This window comes from Pinus tabuliformis, chromosome 5_1 (genome assembly GCF_031772625.1).
Source record: "Pinus tabuliformis cultivar Carrire ecotype Pingquan chromosome 5_1, CPIR1, whole genome shotgun sequence".
NCBI classification, from domain to species: Eukaryota; Viridiplantae; Streptophyta; class Pinopsida; order Pinales; family Pinaceae; genus Pinus; species Pinus tabuliformis.
The window spans coordinates 248,219,788-248,235,769 of NC_142305.1; the positions used below are offsets into that span (position 1 = coordinate 248,219,788).

The window sequence follows — 15,982 nt, forward strand, 5'->3', positions numbered from 1 at the left end:
AATAATAGTGAAGATATTAGAAGTCTCATGGCACATGAACAGAAGAATGCAGAAACTGAAGAAGTTACCAAATTAAACGAACAATTGGAGACAGAAACCAGGGTAAGGGAGCAATTGCAGGATATAGTAAAGGATCAGAGCATAACTATTCAGAGACTTGAAACAAAGATCCTCTCTCTAAAAGAAGATCTTAAAAAATCGAGAGAACAAAACAGAGAAGCTCTTGAAGATCAAGAACATGAAGTGATCAAACTAAAGCAACAAGTGGAAGAAGGAAGAAAAGCTGAAGAAGACCTAAGGAATCAATATCTGAAAAAGGAAGAACAACATCAAGTTGAAGTAAATATCTTGAAAGGTAAATTAGAAGAAAAGGATAAGCTTTTACAATTTCAAGATAGTACTAAAGTCTTGGACGATATTCTTAATAGTCAAAGGCCTCCTGCTATCAAAACTGGTCTTGGTTTTCATGAATATGTTGAAGGTGAATCTAGTTCACAAGGTGAGGCAAGAAACTCTAATGAGAAATCTGAAATGCTCAACAAGGAACAACCAAGGAAAGAAATTCCTCAAGGAAGATCCTTTACTCCTAACTATGGACGTGATAGACGATTATTTCCTCCACTGAATAATGTTGAATGTTATGTATGTCATAATCTTGGACATGTTGCAGCCAGATGTAGAAGTAGAATGGTTCAAGACCATTACAAAAGATCATCGCATCCCAGGTATTTCAGAGGATATTGCTTTGCCTGCAATGCATATGGACATAAATCAATTGATTGCGATAGAAGGAACATGAAATATGTAAGATGTTATACATGCAACAACTATGGGCATAAAGCAAGGGAATGCAGGAGCAGATTTCAAAATTCAAAACAAGAGGACCATACATCATCACAGTTCCAGGAATTGAAGAAGACAGAGACAGAAAGGTGTGGCATAATTCAGACAGCTGACACAATAGACACAGGGGAATCTGAAAGTGATGAATTTCAGTATGCATACGCTGATATAATGAAGACAAGTCGCGTATATACGCGAGTTACATGCTGCAAAGTTGCGTATATGTAGAAAGGGCAGCAGAACAGACCTAGGAAATGGTTCAGTCATGGTTGGCTCAGGCTCAGGGGGAGCATAAAGGGCAGCAGAACAGACTCAGGAAATGGTTCAGTCATGGTTGGCTCACGCTCAGGGGGAGCATATACTTCAAATTATTCATTGTTGGCATTATGGTTGGAAGTTGTTGATGAAACTAAATGATACATCTTGTTGTTTGATCAAAGGAATGGTATTGCAGGCTTATGCGTATGGTACAGATCATATATGATAAATGTTAGTTATTGCTGGTCTTAGAACCTGCATCTGCTCAGGGGGAGCATGGATAGATTGGTACACTTTGGCATACACAAAGGGGGAGCACATTTGGAGATTTCAGCAGGTACTCAGGGGGAGTATGGACAAAGAAGAGAATATCTTGGTCCGCCCTTTGCCCTTGATGTCAAAGGGGGAGAGTGACTTGGTATGGTGGTTGCCATCAAGTCCAAAGGGGGAGATTGTTGGCATTATGATACAAGTGTTGTCCTTGATGGCAACTCACTCAGAGATAGGTACAAGTGATGGCAACTTGATCAGAGGACAGATCTCAGTACAACAGGACAAGAAAGAGATATACACAGGTTCATTAAGGAAAACCAGCGTGTACACGCAGGTTGGCTTCAGTAAAAGCGCGTACATGTGAAAAGTACCTTTGGTCCGTGGCGGTTAGTCCTTGGAAGTTGTGCCTATGGTTTTGGACCATGGTGTCTCGACGGGCGTGTCGATCCCTAGTTTTGAAGTTGATGGTATTGTGTTACTATGGTTTTGGTCCGTGGTATTGTGAAGTGCCTAAGGCTATATAAGGAGAAGATCATTAGGCAAAGTAGGGTAAGCAATGTGTGTCTGATGAAGTGAGAAGATCTGGTATTGCTGGTTATCTGTTCGGGACGCTTGGCAAGGGTCGGATCTGACAGCGAAGGTATAAGTAATTATTTCTAGATCTGCACGCGGGTTGCCTTTGTAGAAAGTGCGTATACACGCGGTTTTGGTATATCGAAGTAGCGTATGCATAATAAGATTTGATATTTCAGGTTGCTGTTGATTCTGGTGGTTGTTGCAGAGTTCTGGGCTCTGGTTTGTGTTCTGTGTTCTTGATGACAGGGTTTCGGTGATTCAGTATTGGGTGATCTAGAGAATTGTGATGCAAGTATAAGTTGATGATTGTATTGCAGCAGTGTTTGTTTTATACTCATGGATCTAGTCTGAAAATTGATGAAACGTGGTCCCTGTAGGAAAGAAGGTTGTAGCCTTCTGTAGGGTCAGCACCTATGTACTAGTAAATGGATCGGCTAGTACAAGAGCTGAGGGGGTTGTAGCTCCCTTCCAAAAGTAGTTTGAAAACGAGAGAGGGTTGTAGCCGTCTGCAGGTTGTAGCCTGCGTACTGGTATAAGGCTGCAGCAGTACAAAAGATTGTAAACTGAAGATTCTTATTAAAGAAAGAAAGAGACGACTTGCAGCAGGTGGTTTTCACCCACATTGGGTTTCCACCTTATATCATGGTGTTCATGTGTGTGGCTTTTATGTGATGATCTGTTCTGTTATATTGCACCTGTTTACTGTCAATGTGGTTAATAATGTTCTGATGCATTTACTGAAGATAAGCTAACTGAATCATAAGATTTCTGGATATACGCTAGTTGCTTTAGACACAGTAGCGTGTACACGCTGGTTCACTTAACTGAAGTAGCGTATATGTTTCTGAGCATGAAATTTGAAAAGTTTTATTGATCTGATAATACTGATTCACCCCCCCCCCTCTCAGTATTATTTCCAACAAGTGAGTACTGGAAAAATCTCAGGCGAATTGCTGCTCTACACCTCTTCTCTGCACGAAGAATCTCTGCCTTCGATTCCCACAGACGGCGCCAGCTGTTAGGAGCAAAGATACCAAGCGAAGAGAAAATGCAGTCGGACAATTATGTACAGCCCAGGGAGCGCAAAGGGCGCAAACAATGATTAACAATACCATATGGCAGACAACCCAGAGAAAAAATATGGCAGAAAGAGGCCAAAAATGGTGCTGGAGAAATGACAGGTTGCAGCTAAAATTTCGTTGAGCAAATATTCATGAAATGCAGAATTGATGGCAGAAATGATCTGCACATAGAGGCCATAAAACAAATGGCTCAAAATAATTATGCAGGGCAAGAATATGCCTGCTCTGATACCATGTTAAATACACATGGGCAGCAACATAATCTGAAAGATAAAACATGAGAATACATTTTTATTAACAAGAGATATACATTTATAGTACATGGTTTGACTGTTGGGTTTCACATCCCAAGGTCTCTTGGACTTCCTTTTGTCTATTCCGCTTCTACACTAGCCCATTGAGGATTAGGTGTCCAACATGAACACAGGTTAAGAATCCATCCATGATCTCAGCATCAAATACGAACCCGCATGGGTAAGAAAATGCGGGGTTCAGGTAGATCCCTGTAGCATGAATGGGACGATGGAGTGTGTTGTTCCATCGTTCATCAATCACTTCCCATAGGAGGAGTTCTTTCTGAAACCCCTCATCTCCCTTATCATCATAGTAGGTCCGAATGGATTCTTTGGCCCTGTCCATGGCCTCATACAAATAGCCCATTGCAGGCTTCTCACCATCAACTAATCGAAGAACCTTTACCAAAGGTTCAGTAACAATGCACACCTCTTGCACTCCCGCCCAAAAGTCTTCTTGGTATGAAACTAATTTGCATATGGCCTCTCCCTCTGGTTTGCAGCTCATTGTCAAAGCACGCCACTCCTCTGAAAGAAACATTCTCTTCACATCCCACATAGAATTCAAGAGGGATTGAAGAGATATAAAACTAGTGGCAAACCGTGTAATGGCGGGGCGCACCAACTCCTTGTTTGTTGGTGAATTTTCTCATTAAGCTAAGCAAAGATGTATGATTATATATAAATTTGTAATGATTTTTGATGAGTCAACAATATCTTTGACAAAGGAAATTTTTCATATGTCCTCCAACATCAAATCAATACAATGTGTAGCACAAGGTGTTCAAAATAAAGTAGGATGCCTCTCCATAAACATCCTGCGAGCAGCAACATAATTTGCAGCGTTGTTCGTTATGACTTGGACAACATGTTCTGCACCCACCTCCAAAATAAACACATCCAACAAATCACATAAAGTTTTTGCTTCTTTGATATGTGAAGATGCATCAACAGATTTCATAAACATTGTCCCCTTGGGACAACTAACCAAGAAGTTTATAAGGGTTCTCCCCTTTTGGTCGGTCCAACCATCTAACATCACAGTGAATCTTGTTTGTGTCCATGATGCCCTAAACTCCTCCAATCTTTTGGTGCAGTCAAACTTTTCATCTTGAAGAATCCGACCTCTAAAGTCATCATAAGAAGGGATTTTGTACCCTCGGCCAACAGTTGCAATAGCATCAACAACATGCTAGAAAAATGGATTATTCCTTGCAACGCTGAAAGGAATCACTCCAAAGGAGAAATTTGGCCAACAACTTGTCAGCTTGTTCTTTTTCAGTTTTTTTAAGCATTGAAGTGATAGATGGTTGTGAACCAAGCGTGGTTTTACTAACAAAAAATGATGAGGCGGCTACCGGGTTGGTTGTATATATTGATGCTAAAGTAGAACCAGTGCCACTTCCATGTTCACCTGAGCCTAACACCCTCTTTGCTAGTTGCTTCTTCATTTCTGCTTTGGCCTCTCTCTCATGCTCTAATTCTTCCAATGATCTCATGGCTCTTCGGATGATTTCCGGATTTGTATTTGTGCAAGGCCCTACATCAAATCCAAGGATTTGTGCAAGGTGATACTTCAATCTATATACCCCCCCGACATATGATGTCCACACAACTTGCAACTCAAGTTTATTCTATCAAACCCTCCATCAGGTTCACCAAATTCCCACAAAGGGTCCAATTTCCTTGGCATGTTTGTAACTTGGTTGAACTCTTGACTCTTGAGTTTTATTGTAAGATGAAGTTTGAACTTTGAAGTTGAACCTATGGCACAATAAGAATTGCAAGTTACAAAAATTAAAACAAAATTACATATATGAGTAACATGACACAACACATTCAATTTTTGACAATTTAACAAACAAAAAAACCCCAACTCAATCCAAAATGAATTTTCTTCACTCTATGCAACAAAAATGAAAGAAAAACACCAAGTCAACTCAAAAATATCTGATAAACAATGGGTTATAGAAACCCAAGCAAAAACAAGAAAAAACCAAAACAAAATGGCCAAATTTGGTGCCCATACCTGGAAACCACGGTTTGCTGGAGAAATTTGATTCAAAGATGAAATTCTCTTGCTTGGGATGCTAAAATCTCCAAGCTTCCTCCTCTTCAGCTTCCAATCCACGCCTTCCAGGGTTTCTCTCCTCTTCAGCTCTCAATCCACCAGGGTTTTTCTCCTCCTCAGCTCCCAATCCACCAAAGTTTTTCTCCTAGGTCACTCCTAATCCATGCCGCTGCCGCTGTCTGTCCAAATGAAAAAAAATCGTTTTTTGGCTTATAAAACCCGCTGTCCGCCGTCCCCGCGATAAATTCAGTTCGAATCGCGATTTTTTTCGTAATTATCGCGATTATTTCAAGTTATCGCAAATTTTTGCGAAAAATAAATTGACGTAATAATCGTGCAATAATATCGCCATTTTCAAAAAACTGCGATTTTTCGATATTATCGTGATTTTCACAACACTGAGCAATTGAATAGAAGCAAAAGCAGTGGCATTAGGGTTATTGACAATAGGGTCTAGACAATGATCAAGGCAGTGGTTGTATTGTACAGTGATCAAGCGTTGGGCATCGTGTTTAGCATAATCAATCTTTTTCTTTTATCTTCTATCTTAAGGGTGGTAAGGTGGTGCAAGTTGGAGATTGAAGTCTCCTTCAGGTTGGAGCCTAAGAATACTTTAGGGTGGCAGGGTGGTGCTATGGTAGTAGATTGATGTTGTAGGGTGTTGAAGCATCCTTTTAGTTGGAGCTGATAAAACGGGGTGTCAAAGCCTTTTTTTAGATGGAGTTGATAAAACCAAGGTGTCAGAGCATCCTTTCAGTTGGAGTTGATAAATTACGGGTTTAGAGCCTCCTTCCAATTGTCACTAGAGAATCTTAGAAGTTGGAAATTCCTGTTTATGTATCTTTAAGACATATTAAAAAACATTTTGTGGTTTTTCTCTCGGAAGGTTTTCCACCTAAAAATCTCTTGTGTACTGTCTATGGTATTATCAATTGTTGAATGGTGTTGTTGACTGTTTAATGTTTCCGTGATATGATTAAAATTGTTAAAAGGTTCCCAACACTGATTCATCCCCCCCCTCAGTATTGTTGAATATTCAAACAATTGGTATCAGAGCAGGTTCTTTCAATTGCAACCTAACAACTGGAAGAAATATCTCAGGAGAATAGAGATGGGAAAGTTAATGAAGCAAGTTTCCAAGCGTTAAAATGAAATAAAGGAAGTTTCCTCAATTGCTATGATTTCAAAAACCACTAAAGATGAAGATTTGTTCAATGGAACAAGATAGGTAGTTTGGTACTTGAAAAGTCTTGGTGATGAAGTATTGGAATTAGTTGTTACTAGAAGCACAAGTAGAAAGGAATCAAAAGAAGCAATGGACACCATTTTATGCACCCAATCAGATTTTGTGTAAGTGAAAGTAGGTCAATGTTCTTCAACCAAAAGCAAGAGTAGATCATGAAGGCAAGACATTTCATTCAGGTACACTTGTATATTTTCTGAGTATGGTTTTTCATGTACTGACTTTGGACATAAGGCTAGGGATTGCAAAGCTTATGACAAGGATGAGTATCAAGGTTATTATCAAAACCCTAGAAGCAAATTTGTAGGAACACAAGACATATATCCAAATCGCATCATCAATAGAGAATATACATCAGTTGTTCCATCATTCCATATTGGATGCTTTAAATGCCATAACTATGGACATATAGCTCGTGATTGCAACTACATGATGGAATCTTCCATGCAGGAGAAATCTCAAAGGTCCTGCTCTCAGAATTTGTAACGTTGCAAAACCAGGTTGAATCTACAGGAACAAAGGAAGATATCAAGGTTTAGAATGATCTTGCAGCAAAGCAGGTTCATATATCATTCTAAACAATTCGACTTGAACCCAGTATTGTGAATGTTGAATGGGGGGGTCTAAGTAGCAACATCTACAAATTTGAAGATCTATCCTTTGACAATTTGATTTGGAAAGGAGGATTCTTAGTGATTTGATGTCTTGTATAAGATTGGTTGATTACTTCATGGTACAATTCAGTGATTGAATATTTCAAGTATGTGTTCAAGCAAGAATAGGTATTGCAACAGTGATAAAGAAGTTGTCAGAATAGTGATCAACATTATAGGCAGATTTGTCAACATTGTGTTCAGTTGAGCATCAGATTTGATAAGCAAAGTCATAGACTAGTTTGTGGCACTTTAAGATCGAGATTAGGAAGAATTGAAGGACTCATTGAAGCATATTGATAGGTGGAATCAGAATGGCATGCTATGTGAGGCACAACAAGACAGGGGGAGAGAATCTGTGAAGGGGAGAAAGGCAAATTGTAGGAAGACAAAGGGAGATATTTTGTCAGGGGGAGTTACTCTTTGCCATTGATGTCAAAGGGGGAGAGACATCAGGAGATGAAGATCAGAAGCATGGAGACAAGGGGAGAAACAATCGCAAGGGGAGTAAGTGTGTTGCCATCAATGATGAAGGGGGAGATTGTTGAATGGTGTTGACATTGATGCCAACATCAATATTTGAATGCTCTTAATATTTATTGTGGTTTGCATTAATTGGAAGCATCAATGAACAAGAAGCCCTAGAAGGAAGAGAAGGAAGCCCAATAGTTAAGAAGTCCCTTTGGTGTGATCAAGATGCCCCACATTTGATGAAGCAATTGAATGGGAAGATCAGTGAATTTGCAAACAATACCATCATAAGATGATAGTACTTGTCATGCCACTTCTATCGATAGGTGGCATGAAACGTGGTTCCTCGGTTGAGGAGATATGCTTATTTGAGGTTAGTATGCCCTAACTGCATGGGCCATTTCACCCAAAGCCAACAAAATCAGAATGACAGAGATTGCCAACATATGTCATAATGCAAATGTTGAAATATCAGTTAAAAATATTGTCACGTAGTCAACCATAGCATGGTCATATGGACCATAGCGCAAATGCCTATGCCATGAAGCGGAGCACTAGCACTGTTGGTTATTGAACAATTCTTTTTATGGTCCTATTGGTTGGTTCTCGGATATGTAGTTGTGAATGTTGTGGCATGAAAAAAGTTTAAACAATTGTCATATTAGTTGGCACAATGTGTTGGTCACATGCATCAAGTTTTGATAGAAACTCAATTTTCAACTCTGTAACTTCAAGCATTATTAAATGGTCAACCCCTCCACTGTTCGTGACCATCAATATTATATATATAGTGCACCGAGTGGTAGAGATATGGCAAGCATAATCATTTGAAAAGAAAATTATATCTGGTTTGCAGTTGAGTTTGTTCTGTTCCAAGTGAATGACATATTTTGGTTATGAACTAATGAAGGTATTTTGTTGTGAAGGTATGGCTACAATTATATACATTGGTCTGCGGTGACATATGATGAGCGGTGGTACGACTGATACAAGGAAGCTTGATGGTATGAAATTGTGATGACATGGGTGATACACACTCTTTAGTCGTTGAGTGATACATATTATGTTGTTCTTAGTGATAGGGTATGTTATCATCAATGATTGGAACTGAGACTTTATGCCCATGTTAAAGTTCACTCTTTGCAGACGTATGGAACTCCATTTGTGTATAAGTTGTAGAATATGTTGGTTTAACGGAAAGAAATCAAGTTGGAGAAACAATAGGCTCTGGTCCAAGTTTTTGATATGCCAAGGAGCTCTATTTTGATAGGCTCATATTTTTCTTGGCTCAATTCATGATTGGACATTGAGTTGTGACGAGGAACTATTTGATACAGTTCTAAGTCCAACGATTGTCAACATCTATTGTTGCAATAACCTCTGTGGATCTGCTATTAAATAACCAAGTTCAGAATCTTTTAGAGGCAATGGTGGTGCGCACCTATGGCATGTGATTTATTCCAGAGATAAAATGAATGCAGCTGTAGATCAATTTGATCTCTCATCTGCTTATGGAGTAGAGCTAATCATTGACCCATGCGATGAGCTTGAATGTGACCACCTGTAGTGATGAGTATTGGCTGAGTTAAGTATGTGCACATAGCTGATGTGTTAACACAGAAAGGCAACCTGTGGTTCAAATGAGTGGAGTGTTGGAAGTGCGTGCGATCTGAGTCAATATGCTTTACATTAAATTGATGAAGGCTGAGTGGTTTGCGCAGAGGTAACATGAGGTCTGAGCTAAGCTGTATGTTGGTGTGATTTAGAGGCTAGTGCGCATAGTTAGTAGAATGAAGATTGATGTTTGAGCTTAAATATACTAGTGCATTGTGATCATGTATAGTGTTGGAGCATTCGAATGGGTGCATTGTCTATTCATGTTGCAGGGTGTGCTACAAAGGACCGAGTAATCAATGAGTGCATTGTCATGTTATTGCTGCTAGAGTTTATTTGAATAAGGTTTGTAGAATAGAGTATTATTGTAGCTTCCATGTTTGCTAGAGTGTTTGTTCTACTACTAAGAGTGTATTGCTGAGTGCAATGCCTTGATGCTAATGTTATATAACTGGGTATGTATGCTACTGTTGGGATGTATTGCGCAAAAGTAAATTGAGGTCAAAGTATTTGCTGCTAGGGTTTTCAAGTGTATGCAAATGATGAAGAGTGTTGTTATGACCTATAGCTGTTGTTGAGTCAAAGATCAGACTGTTGTTATTGTTGACATAAATTGTCATTGATGTCAATATGGCAATATTTGAGGAGCTAGAGGAAGTAAACAGAGCCATCGGAGGATCAAAACAGAGCTATCGGAGCAATGGATGCCAAAGAATAGACTATCAGAGAAATGGATGCCAAAGAATACACTATCGGGAGCTATCGGAGCAAAGTATGTCAAAGAATACACTATCGGAGCAATGGATGCCAAAGAATACACTATTGGGAGCTATTGGAGCAAAGTATGTCAAAGAATGCACTATCGGAGCAATATATGCCACAAAAGAGCTATATGCATGCAAATACACTATCGGAGGCCATGTATGCATGCAAATACACTATCGGAGGCCATATATACATGCAAATACAGGCGGAGCAGCATATAACATATATATGCAATTTACACTATCAAAGGCAAAAGACAGAGTTATATCGAAAACCTATACATAAAGGCAATTTACACTATCAAAGGCAAAAGACAGAGTTATATCGAAAACCTATACATAAAGGCAATTTACACTATTGGAGGTGGAAGACATGGTTATATCGAAAACCTATACATAAAGGAAATTTACACTATCGGAGGTGGAAAACATAGGTATATTGATATACACTATTGGAGGCGGAAAAGATATATATATTGGAGTACAGAGGCGACATATATATATATATATATATATATCGGCGATATTGTAATCGGCGGGTTCTACATCGAGCCACTACCCGAAATCCCCGACAGCGACATATATGTGCAGACCCGACGACAACATTATGCAATGGTTTAATGTTATATTGCATCCGCCCATCGCAATAATACAAAGGGGTGTCACCCCTGAAAGCGTCGATTGCGATATATGTTGTGGACCCGATGCAACATTACAATTTGGCTTAATATCATATCACATCCGTAGGTGAATCGGCCATCGGCCATCGGGAAGTTGCGACTGCCGATTGCGATATATGTAGCGGACCCGATAAAGTTATAAATGCAGGCGTAATAAATTTGAAGTTCGGCCTTTAACGTTTCGGTCATTTTTCATATATTCCTTTGTATTTGAATATCTGTATTGTGCGGGGTTTTGAAGGCCAAAATGCATAAGAAACGCTCTCGATAGTTCAATAGGCCTAAACAATGCCGATTGCAATTGCGATGGTGACGTGGCATGTGGGTCTACCCTGCTAGTACAGTCTCTCTGTAAAAACGTTAAAGTCCTGTGTATGTCTATGATTATTGAAAAAGGAGCGTTGTTACAGTTTTAACATGGAACATGTTTTCTTTGTGTATTTTTTTGGTCCTTTCTTATGAAGTTACGTGTCCCTGGAGTGTTGGTGAACTCAAAGGGACAGAGGAAGCCAAGGCGACGTGAAGAGCTGGGAAGCCGAAGAACAAGCCAGCGCAGAGGAAGCCAAAGTGACTCAGGAAACTGAAGAGGCAAGCAAGCGCAGAGGAAGTTGAAGTGAGCGTTGAGGAAGCCGAAGAGCCAGTGGAAAGCGGAAACGAACAGTCAGAGGCATAAGGAATACATAAAACAGGAAAAGCAAGGAAAGGATGGGGTACGAACGTATAATCAGAGCGAGAGGAAGCCGAAGTTCAGGTAGAGGCAGGAGAGACAGGAGAAGCAGGAGAACAGGAGTGAAGTAGAAGCTCAGCAGGCTTGGGAGCAGAGAACTACAACAAAACAGTTTATACCAGGTTAGGGTTGGAGCCCACGGGGTTGGAGCCTCAGAACTGAAAGGACTGGAATCCTTGGGAGTTGGTGCTCCTAAGTGCAGAACTATTGCTTTGGCAAAACAGAGTTGGTGCTCTGGAGGTTGGAGCCTCACAAAAGTCCAAGTTGGAGCTTTGCAACTGATAGCAAACATTTTTATATTGTATCTATTTCATTCCACTGTTTGTGTTAATAAAATTATTTATTCCAGCTATCTATTTTTGTGTTCCATATATAAATTTTTTGGTGATAAAAAGAACAATTAAAAAGAAATACTGATTCACCTCCCTTCTCAGTATTTCCAACAGTTACAAGTTGCTAGGGTTTGTGCCACTGAGATTAGAGAGGCAATTTTCCTTGTGATTTTATGATTTTGTGTTTTTCAAGTTAGCAGTTGAGACAACTTAAGGTTGGACATCGGACAAACTTGTGGCACATTGGATTGTGCATGTGGGCAAGAGCTAGCAGTGACATGATTTTGTAGAATTGACAATAGGGACGACAAAAGCATTGACAAGCAATATTGTAGCAATTGAATAGAAGCAAAAGCAATGGCATTAGGGTTATTGACAATAGGGTCTGGACAATGATCATAGTAGTGGTTGTATTGTACTATGATCAAAGTGTTGGGAAGCATGTTTAGCATAATCAATCTTATTCTTTTATCTTCTATCTTAAGCATGGTAGTGTGGTGCAAGGCGGAGATGGAAGTCTTCTTTAGGGTGGAGCCTGAGAACACTTCAAGCTGGTAGGGTGGTGCTAGGGCTGCAAATTGATGGTACAGGATGTTGGAGTTGATAAAACCAAGGTGTCGAAGCATCCTTTCCGTTAAAGCTGGTTAATCAGGGCCCAGGGGATTGGAGCCTCCTTCCAGTTGTTGCTGGAGAATCTTGGAAGTTGGAGCTTCCTGCTGGTGTAATTTTTAAGACATATTAAAAAGCGTTTGGTGGTTTTTCTCCCGGAAGGGTTTCCACCTAAAAATCTCGTGTACTGTCTATGGTGTTATGCATTGTTGAATGGTGTTGTTGACTGTTTTATGTTTACATGATATGTTTAAAATTGTTAAAAAGTGCCCAATACTGATTCCCCCCACTCAACCTCACCCACCCCCTCTCAATGTCGCTGAATATTCCAATACTGCTCAACAGATTGAATTGTTGCTGGCATCACAGCTGTGTCTTCATCTCCATGATCTGAGTAGCTTGTTCCTGTCTATTACTTCCTCAGTGGTCTGACTAGTCTGGTTTTGGCCATTACAATCCTACAACATCATGGAGGTTAAAAGATAAACGCAACAAATGGTGTAACCCTGCCATGAATAGTCTTTTAGTATATATTGTTAAAAATGTTTGATTTAATCTTAAACGGTTTTGATATCTAGGGACGAGAGATGCGTTGCTGTTTGTTAGCTTTTAAGCCATGATGGATGATACATATATGCAAAAGCAGGGACAATGTGTGTCTGCTAGAAAAATGTAGAAGAGTTAGATTGCAATTTCTTTGATATGTGCATGCTGTAGATCCTGTTAGTTCTGGTTATTTGGTAAAGAAAGAAAAGACAAAAGTTAATATTTAAAGCCTGATCAAAGCTAATACCTTGTGCAGCTTTCTATATCTTCAACTTCTTTATCACCACACGGATAATATATCCAAGGAGAAGCTGGCCGAAGTCTTTACTCGGAGGAGAATTAAGAAGTAAGTGTAGAGTTGAAGAGATCAATGAACAGAGAAGTTCTCTATGTATTCAACCATTGATCATCTAGAAGGGACTTTACTGTTAGTAATCTTGAGAATATCTGTTGGTCCTTTTTGAGGATTGGCATCTGCAGTGATGATTTAAGGGATTCATTTGAGTAAACTGTGAAAGGAAGTGCTTAAGCTCTTATCTTCTCTCCCTTCCTAATGCTAATCTGGAGAGCATCTGTTGGTCCTTTTTTCAGGATTGGCATCCGCAGTGATGATCTAAGGGATTCAATTGAGAAAACTGTGAGAGGAAGTGCTTTAGCTCTTTCCTCCCCCCGCTTGGTAATCCCAGCTGCAATATTTGGTTTCTGGGCTTTATCAAAACATTACTTCGGTGAATCTTTTGACTTCCAGGTAGTGTTTGCTTGAAATCCTATTATGTTATATGTTGACGGTTTTTGTCAGATGTCAGAGAAAATGACGTTTTGTATCACTTAACTACATTCTGTACGGCTGTTGAGAAGCTTGTATGGTGTTTTATTGGGAGTTCAAACAATCAGTGTTATGTTTTAACTTTTACCACTATCATATAGTTCCTTTCTTTTTGCAATGCATCAGATGGCATCTGAAGTTTTTGAGCATATATCCGCAGATATAACTTAACGTCCCATTCTTTCCTATGAGTTACTCTTTCATGTCACTCACTGTGTCTTTAGAATTTTCTTTGAAGTTTGACCTATCCATTTTCCCTGTACTCTTATCATTCACAATTGGCTTCTGCTAAAATTTGCTTCTTGATGGTTTCTATCTGATTCTATCCTTTTCGATTTTCTTTGTTTAGCTTAAGGAGATTTTTAGTTATAAATCTTGGAGGGCATCTTCGTAAGGAGAAGTGTCTTTTTGTAATTGCTTATTTGCGGACATGCTTGAATTTTGTGTTTAGATTAGGTTGATGCTTCCTGTATCGAAGTCTACATACGGAAACTAATTAAAAGCAATTTTCCTTTGACTAAAGGCTGATCATTTAATAGTGTTTTACTGGTTTCAGCTTGCTCCAGCAGTTCTTGGGTTATTTGCATACAAAGGTGCAGCACTGGTTCAAGCTTATCGGGACAATGAGGATTTGCTGCTCATTTTTCCCAAAGATGAAGAAATTTAGACGGTTAAAAGCATTGACAGAAATCTGTTTATCATAATGACAATAGGTATTTATACAACCACCATTTCAAAGTAAAACTAATAATTATTTAACAGGAAGTCAATCATTTTACTGTTATCGAAATTAGTCTTATTTAACAGGAAGTCAATCATTCTACTGTTATCGAAATTAGTCTTCCCATCAAGTTCTTTGTAGTGGCAATATGTTCACTACATTGGGAAATTGTATTTTTATGCCTTAACATGTGTATGTGTATGCAGTCGTAGAAACTACAAGTGTTGTTCCGGTATGTGAGATAGATTGACCACTCGCAGTTTATCTGTCAAGGTTTTAGTAATTATATGTGCAAAGGAGGCAATGGGCATATCTAACATGTTGCAATAAAAGGAGTTAGTGTATTGAATCAAGTTGTTTATGTAAAGACTTTTCTATCTATCCTAGCTTCTCAATTTTCTTTATTTCTAAATTCTTATACTATAGTGTTGTTGCCCTTATGATGGAATTTTTTATTTTGTTCACATTAATACTCTTCAGATGGAAACTCGAACAATTTTGCTCTCTACTTCAGACTTAAGAACCAATCTTCCGACCGTTGTACAAGTCAATTCAAAGTCAACTTGTCTCTAAGAGATTTGAGATGTAAATTTTTAGTCAACTTGTCTCTAGGAGATTTGACATGTAAATTTTTATATGTACAGATGTAAAAGTTGTATCATCCGGTTCATGGAACCATCTCCTTTGGCTGCTTGCAAGTTCAGTTTCAACTACTACGTAAATTCAGACATCTGTAGACAATTTAGGAAGTTGGGGTATGAGATGGAGCTTAATACCGAAGGCAAGTTTTTCATTTATTGATCGACCCTCGTATCTATTCATGAAGTGAAACTACTACGAGTCATTGTTGTTTCTGAATACAAGAAATGATGTTATCATCACTTTTGCGTTTGTTGGTTTGCATGCGATTTTATACGTTTCCAAGGAGTTTCCTAAACGGTTTTCTCACAGTTGATTATTTTAACATTGATGCTGCCTTATTCCCGACCCCGTCATGTTTTCATGGCACAAAGAGCTTGCTTACATTGTGACATATGATGTTTCAATACCTTTGAAGCGAAAATCTCATCCGTTCCCAACAATTCTAATTTCCAGTAATATACTACAATTTTCTATTGGGTTTTCAAATAGTTTTGTTATCTCCCATCATACATACACATGTCAAAGAGCATTAAAGCAATATTCACAATGGGCATGTGGTTTATTTTGCTTTTTCTGCATTAAAATGCTTGTTCATTTTAGAATTTGTTGTGCTGGTGATTTCAATCCTTATAATGATGGACTTTAGGCTTAACTTTGTTAGGAGTGATTGAATTCAAAGTTGATTTAGATTATGAAGTGATGCATGATGATGATGATTACTGTCCATTGAGATCAACCTTGTTTTATTGAATTTATAA

At 38.9% G+C, this 15,982-nt stretch overlaps 1 protein-coding gene across 5 annotated transcripts in view; it reads left to right on the forward strand.

Annotated features, from left to right (window-relative positions):
* LOC149164337 (NF-kappa-B inhibitor-like protein) overlaps positions 1-15,710 on the forward strand; it is a 202,672-nt gene extending 186,962 nt beyond the window's left edge. The window contains exons 7-11 of one of the 5 annotated variants that reach the window (XR_016260686.1): positions 13,292-13,381; positions 13,627-13,783; positions 14,418-14,574; positions 14,789-14,944; positions 15,063-15,710. Coding sequence is in view for 3 of the 5 variants with exons in the window: in XM_089432057.1 (XP_089288183.1) it covers positions 13,292-13,381; positions 13,627-13,783; positions 14,418-14,528 (358 nt within the window). In the remaining 2 variants the exon portion in view is untranslated. Of the gene's footprint in view, positions 1-13,291; positions 13,382-13,626; positions 13,784-14,417; positions 14,575-14,788; positions 14,950-15,062 lie in introns of those variants that run through there. The other 4 variants (XR_016260687.1, XM_089432057.1, XM_089432056.1 and 1 more) reach the window with 4 other exon arrangements.
* The last annotated feature ends 272 nt before the right edge of the window (positions 15,711-15,982 follow it).